At 36.1% G+C, this 7,500-nt stretch overlaps 2 protein-coding genes across 3 annotated transcripts in view; both read left to right on the top strand.

Moving 5' to 3' along the window:
- LOC135093065 (F-box/LRR-repeat protein 16-like) overlaps positions 1 to 6,057 on the top strand; it is a 29,176-nt gene extending 23,119 nt beyond the window's left edge. The window contains exons 2-4 of the mRNA XM_063991940.1: positions 3 to 198; positions 688 to 836; positions 1,585 to 6,057. Of these exons, the coding sequence (XP_063848010.1) occupies positions 3 to 198; positions 688 to 836; positions 1,585 to 1,733 (494 nt within the window). The 3' untranslated portion in view covers positions 1,734 to 6,057. The remainder of the gene's footprint in view (positions 1 to 2; positions 199 to 687; positions 837 to 1,584) is intronic.
- Positions 6,058 to 6,940: 883 nt separating this feature from the next.
- The window catches only part of LOC135092799 (GTP-binding protein SAR1-like), a 10,745-nt gene continuing 10,185 nt past the window's right edge, over positions 6,941 to 7,500 (top strand). The window contains exon 1 of one of the 2 annotated variants that reach the window (XM_063991478.1): positions 6,941 to 7,028. The gene's annotated coding sequence lies outside the window, so the exon portion shown is untranslated. The remainder of the gene's footprint in view (positions 7,029 to 7,500) is intronic. The other variant, XM_063991480.1, reaches the window with a different exon arrangement.

Genomic DNA, 7,500 nt, shown 5'->3' with positions numbered 1-7,500 from the left:
AGTGCACTCCTTGCCAAACCTGACGGTGCTGAGTCTAAGCGGCTGTAGCAAAATCACAGACGACGGTGTGGAACTCATTGCGGAGAACCTGAGGAGGCTTCGATCTCTTGATTTGTCGTGGTGTCCAAGGATAACTGACGCTGCCCTTGAATACATAGCCTGCGATCTCAACCAGCTGGAGGAGCTTACTCTAGACAGGTATGTGTGTTGGGTGGGTGGTAGGGTGGACAGAGGGACTGGTGGTGTGTGTGTGTGTGTGTTCAGTTAGGTCTGGGTATGTTTGGGTATGTCTGAGTTGGGTTTGGTTAGGTTAAGTTTGCTATGTTCTCTCATCACTGTTTTGTCTTCCTCCCTAATGCAAGAGTTAACCAGTATTCTCAGTCTTTCATCCCTTTCTCTGGTAGACTCTGGAACTCCCTGCCTGCTTCTGTGCTTCCTCCTTCCTCTGTCCACCTCCCTAATGCAAGAGTTAACCAGTATTCTCAGTCTTTCATCCCTTTCTCTGGTAGACTCTGGAACTCCCTGCCTGCTTCTGTGCTTCCTCCTTCCTCTGTCCACCTCCCTAATGCAAGAGTTAACCAGTATTCTCAGTCTTTCATCCCTTTCTCTGGTAAACTCTGGAACTCTCTGTCTGCTTCTCTCTCTCTCTCTCTCTCTGCCTCTCTCTGACCCACTCCTTGCCCACAGATGCGTGCACGTGACGGACATAGGAGTTGGCTACGTGTCCACCATGCTGTCCCTGTCTGCTCTCTTCCTGAGGTGGTGTTCCCAAGTGAGAGATTTTGGTGTCCAGCATCTTTGTTCAATGAGAAATATACAAGTTCTCTCCCTTGCTGGTAAGTGGGGGGAGGGGGTGAAGGGGTAATGGGTCTCTCTCTCTCTCTCTCTCTCTCTCTCTCTCTCTCTCTCTCTCTCTCTCTCTCTCTCTCTCTCTCTCTCTCTCTCTCTTATTTTTTTTCTTCCTCATCCATCTTCTCAAGGCGACACACCTCCTTCTTCTTCTTCATCATCATCATCATCATCATCATCATCATCATCATCATCATCTTCTTCTTCTTCTTCTTCTTCTTCTTCTTCTTCTTCTTTTTTCTTTTTCCATTAAGATTTGAAGGAAAGGAAGGTAGGAAGGAAAGAAAGGATAATCTCTCTCTCTCTCTCTCTCTCTCTCTCTCTCTCTCTCTCTCTCTCTCTCTCTCTCTCTCTCTCTCTCTCTCTCTCTCTCTCTCTGGGTCTTATATTTAAAGGTAATATGTCAAATGGTATTCTTCCCTGCAGTAATAGTAGTAGTAGTAGTAGTAGTAGTAGTAGTATTGGTGGTAGTAGTAGTAGTAGTAGTAGTAGCAGTAGTAGTAGTAGTTGTAGTCATAGCGAGGTAATAATAATAGTAATAATAATAATAATGATAATAATAATAATAATAATAATAACTACTACTGCACAACAACAACAACAACAACAACAACAACAACAACAACAACCACCACCACCACCACCACCACCAAAACAAAGTCAACCCCTTTAAAGAGAATCCAATCCTCCACCACCACCACCACCAGCGCCTCTGATCCCCTCTCCTCTATACAGGCTGCTCTCTGGTCACCTCCGCGGGGCTCTCCTCTCTGGTTCAGCTCCGCCATCTACAGGAGCTTGAACTAACTAACTGTCCTGGAGCTACGCCGGAACTGTACCACCACCTGCACCTCCACCTTCCCAAGTGCCTCATCATCGAGTAGCATCACCTCCACCCGCTCCACACCCTCCACCTGCCCCACAAATATCTTAAATGTAAGGTTGAACTGCGCTCCTCGGCCCCCTGGAAGATCTGGTGCAGTTCCCCTTCAAATCTCGGTTCATAGAAAGTGGTTCCGTCTCGTTTTCTGTTGGGTTTGTTTACATTTGGCGTCTCTCTGTCTGTCTGTCTCTGGTCTCTCTCTCTCTCTCTCTCTCTCTCTCTCTCTCTCTCTCTCTCTCTCTCTCTCTCTCTCTCTCTCTCTCTCTCTCTCTCTCTAATCCCGAATAATTTGATTATATATAAATATGTAAAAAAAATAGATTAAAAAACGGGTCTAGATAGATAATTATAATAAGAGAGAGAGAGAGAGAGAGAGAGAGAGAGAGAGAGAGAGAGAGAGAGAGAGAGAGAGAGAGAATATAATTTTCAAACCTATATTAAAAAAACTGTATACAAACATATTATTATTATTAATATTATTATCATTATTATTATTATTATTATTATTATTATTATTATTATTATCATTATCATCATCGACTCAACAAAATAATATAAGAAAAATTACAAATATTATCACTATAAGTATCAGGTTAACAAAAATAAATAAATAAATAAATAATTATAAGTAACTTGCAAAACAAAACAAAAAAAAATCTGTTAAGCATATCGAGGAAGGAGAGAGAAGCATTTATAAGTACACTTGGAAAAGCAGACATATCCTACACTTGCTCTCACTTAACAAGGAGAATAGTGGGTGTTTATAAGTATTCGTTATAAGTGACTTGAAAAGAAAGTGTTGAAAAATAAGGTCTTGGAGGAAAATCGTCAGAAAAAAGTGTTTATAAGTAAAATAACAGGAAAAAAGTGTTTATAAGTAATATAATTGGTAAAAAAGTGTTTATAAGTAATATAATTGGGAAAAAAGTGTTTATAAGTAAAATAATTTGGAAAAAAAGTGTTCATAAGTAAAATAACTGAGGAAAAAACGTTTATTAGTGAAATTATTCGAGGAAATGTGTTTATAAGTAAAATAATCATGAGAAAAGTGTTTGTAAGTAAAATTATCGAGCAAAAACGTGATTATAAGGAAAATAGCTGAGAAGAAATGTTTATAAGTAAGGAAATTCAGAAGAAAATATTTATAAGTAAGAAAATTCAGAAAAAAATGTTTATAAGTAATATAATTTATACCCATAAACAACTTAACAAAAAAAATGTGTTTAAGCAAAATAACTCAGAGAAAAAGTGAATTACGAAGAACTAAGTATAAGTACGATAATTACCAAAAAAAGTATAAGTAACTGAACCACAACTACAAGCATATTTAAAATTAAGTCCACTGAGGCAAGAAAAGTGTATGATAAGTAAGCCATAAAAATAATATAAGTACCCTTTTAAGTATACAATAACAAACAACCTTGAAAAAATTATATTATAAGTAGAAAAATGTATGTAAGTAGAAGATAAGTAACTTGAAGAGTGCTTTTAAGTAAACCTTGGAAATAAAAGTGTTACCCATACGAAGAAAACGTAAATTATAAGTAACCACCTTGAAAATTATAAGTGCATTATTAAAAGTGTCTCATCTACTTCAGTACTTATAGAAAAATCATTGGAAAAGTAAGTTATAAGTAAGAAGCACGAAAAAATTTATAAATGCATTCAAGAAAAGTGTTAAATTTACTTAAATACTTATAAAAAAAATACCCGGAAGTAAACACCATCAGAATACAAACAAAATATATAAGTATAACAAAAATATTATAAGTAACAACCTTGAAAAATATAAAATAAATTGAAAAAACTTAAATTTACTTGAATACTTATAAAAACACCGTCAAAATACAAAAAAAGAGAAGTATTATAAGTAGAACGAAAACATTATAAGTAACAACATTGAAAAATATAAACAAACTGAAAAAAAATTGTCATACTTAAATACTTATAAAAAAAATAAAAAAACAACGAAAAAAAATAATTCTAATTAGAACGAAAACATTTTAAGTAACAAGATTGAAAACAAATATATAAGAACATTAAAAAAAAACACATCACACTTATACGAAACTCCTTCTAAGTAACTACCATTATAAATACCTTGGAAAATAAATATAAGTGACTCCCCCTTGAAAGTAAGCGTGTTCAGTCATAGAAAACGGAGAAGTATTTATAACTGACGGAAAGAGAGGGAGATTTAAGTGAAAATTCAACACTATAGTAATTTCTGTGCATCTCAAAAATGTTTATAAGTATTTGAAGTGCGTTATTCTCTCTCTCTCTCTCTCTCTCTCTCTCTCTCTCTCTCTCTCTCTCTCTCTCTCTCTCTCTCTCTCTCTCTCTCTCTCTCTCTCTCAGTCATGTATGTATGTACGTTTGTATGTATCTATGTGTGTGTGTGTGTGTGTGTGTGTGTGTGTGTGTGTGTGTGTGTGTTTATTAATTTATATTCTTCTATGTTAACGAAAAAATAATAATAATAGACGGAGGAAGAAGCGAGTGATAATAATAATAATAATAATAATAATAATAATAATAATAATAATAATAATAGCAGTAGCAATAATAACAACAATAATAACTAATAATAATAATAATAATAATAATAATAATAATAAACAGGAGGAGAACCAAAACAACAACAACAACAACAACAACAACAACATCAAGAAATTAAGGGGAAAAAAATATATATCGTTCCTTTAAGATTAACAAAAATTTACGGAAAACTTTAAGGGGGGAAAAAATCAGAAAATTGCGTAATATTTATTTTTGAACCAAAGGAAAACAAAAAAAACTGTATCCATTAATTTAGGTTTTATTTATTTAATATTATATGTATTTGTATTTAAATCATGTATATAGTATTTTCTGTAAGGAGGAGGAGGAGGAGGAGGAGGAGGAGGAGGAGGAGGAGGATAAATAGAAAGGAGGAGAAGAAGAGGCTACGAATAAGAAAAAAGAAGAAGGAGGAGAAGAAGAAGAAGAAGAAGTTACGTATGAGAAGAAATAAAATATAATAACAATAATAATAAGAAGAGAAATGCGATAAAGAAGAAGAAGAAGAGGAAGAGGAACACAAAGAAAGAACAAGAACAAGAAGAAAAATGTAGCAATTATTCATTTTCTTTCTATTTTTCACATAAGTTTCGTTCATAATCACTTTTTTTCTATTCTAAGTAAATTGTAAGTAGATTTAAGTGTTTTCTGTGTGTCATTTTGTACGTTTGGTTTTATAAGTGTACCTAAGTGAACCATTAGAGATAGCTTTTAAAAGTGAGATAGTTCAATTGTTGTTGTTTTGCTTTATTTTGCTTTATTTTTTAGTCCGAGAGAGAGAGAGAGAGAGAGAGAGAGAGAGAGAGAGAGAGAGAGAGAGAGAGAGAGAGAGAGAGAGAGAGAGAGTGTTCTTTTCCTGTTTCCCGTCTTTCAAAATACTTAAACTCTCTCTCTCTCTCTCTCTCTCTCTCTCTCTCTCTCTCTCTCTCTCTCTCTCTCTCTCTCTCTCTCTCTCTCTCTCGTATATTCTTACTAATTTTACTTAAATGTGTGTGTGTGTGTGTGTGTGTGTGTGTGTGTGTGTGTGTGTGTGTGTGTGTGTGTGTGTGTGTGTGTGTGTGTGTAAGTACGTACGTGAAATTTAGTCACAAAGGAACACAAATGAAGAACAATAACAAAGATCAATTACTAGAATGTTTGTTTGTGGTGTGAGAAATTATTGTTATTGTTATTATTATTATTATTATTATTATTATTATTATTATTATTATTATTGTCAACTTTTTCGTCTGCAAATTTATATTATTTATTTCTATTACCGTCTCTCTCTCTCTCTCTCTCTCTCTCTCTCTCTCTCTCTCTCTCTCTCTCTCTCTCTCTCTCTCTCTCTCTCTCATGGCTGTGTGTGTACGTGTGTGCGTGTGCGTGTGCGCGTGTGTGTATCCCAGCACTATTAATAATAATATATATATTTATCATTTACTCTCTCTCATCATCTCGAACACTTAAATGTGCAGCAAAAAAAAAAATAATGGAAACATGAAATAATGGTGTGTTTTAACAATACAATATATAAGCCCGTATGTTCCTCCCTATATGGCGGGAGTGTCGCCGCCCTGCAACAGTCCCTAGGGAGTGTCGCCGCCCTGCAAGATTTAAAGCCCCGCCAGTGGCCCTCAGTGTCAAAGGAGGCGGCGTGTGGGGAGGATGTACGCCGCCGCCGCTCTTATCCCACAGCGGTGTTGATTCTTCCTGTGAGAAAGACATTTTTCATCTCGAAGTAAATATGTAGGAAAGTAGACCTGAATAAACACTTAAGAACCTGATGCCTGCTTGTTTCTGTCGTGTAATTCATGGTAATCCTTCTCTTCATTATTAATAGTAGTAATAGTAGTAGTAGTAGTGGTAGTAATAGTGGTTTTATCATTAACTATTTACTTTTGTGATTACTATTATTTCATTCTTTTCTCCTCCTCCTCCTCTTCCTCCTCCATAATCGATTACATAACCAAGATAACTCGCGGATTACATAAAAATTACGAGAGAGAGAGAGAGAGAGAGAGAGAGAGAGAGAGAGAGAGAGAGAGAGAGAGAGAGAGAGAGAATAACAAGACAAAGTCCACAGCAGGAGTCATGATGAGTCACCCCGAATCACCAGCTTCCCTCATCGCTGTCATTGTTGTCATTTTCGTTCACACACACTCGAATGCTACCGTGGAGAAATTCATTAAACTGTTCCCTGCTTTCCTCCACGTCCTTAAGTTATGTAATATCCTCAGTTTTATTTTCATTTCAACAAAGACCATTTATTAATACCTATCTCGTTCTAATATAGGACATTTGTGTATATTTACAGAAATTTATCGATGCATGAACGCTGAAGTAGGATAAAAATTAGTCATCATCTTTCGTGGAACCTCAGAGTTAGATATTATCGCTTTCATTATTTTATCCATTAATTTTCATCACTTAAAACGACGAAAAACACGCTGGAATGAAGTAAATTAAATCAACAACAAAATTTCCACCGCTGTTTACGTCACGGAAGTTCCAACAGGGAAGAAATATAAACGCCAGAATCTTGAGACTCTAAACCTTTATAAAAACAAAAGCGCATCAACTTATTCACCTAAATAGAATCAAAATCTATTAATAACAAGATCTAACACTATAAAACGATAAAATAAAAGAATCAAATAGTATATAAGTGGAAGTATTGAGTCATCTATAGCTTTAGCTGGCAGAAGAATGGTCTGGTTGGTCTGAGTAAGTCTGTAACACGCTTGGTCTGATACAGGTGAGTGGGGCGGGTTAAGTGTGCGTCCCAGGTGTCTATACGTGCGTCTGTGTGTGCGTGAAGGTGTGTGTGCGTGCGTGTGTGTCCGTGTGTACGCTATGTGGTTGTGTGTGTGTGCGTGTGTGTGTGTGAGGAAAAATCTGTTTTTTTTTCGTATTTCTTTTTTGGATTTCGTCTTTGTTTTTGTTTGTGTGTTGTTGTGTTGGTTTGCTTTTGTTTTGTTTGTTTGGTGTGTGTGTGTGTGTGTGTGTGTGTGTGTGTGTGTGTGTGTGTGTGTGTGTGTGTGTGTGTGTGTGCTTACTAACACAGTCACCCACAGAAGAAACGAACAAGTGTGATGCGGATAAACACACACGCACACACACATACACACACGCACACATTTCCATAGCTATTTAAGTCTCTCTCTCTCTCTCTCTCTCTCTCTCTCTCTCTCTCTCTCTCTCTCTCTCTCTCTCTCTCTCTCTCTCTC

This window comes from Scylla paramamosain, chromosome 41, assembly GCF_035594125.1.
Source record: "Scylla paramamosain isolate STU-SP2022 chromosome 41, ASM3559412v1, whole genome shotgun sequence".
Taxonomy (NCBI): Eukaryota; Metazoa; Arthropoda; class Malacostraca; order Decapoda; family Portunidae; genus Scylla; species Scylla paramamosain.
Note: the sequence above shows the minus strand (reverse complement) of the source record. Positions and strands in the feature narration are given on the sequence as shown.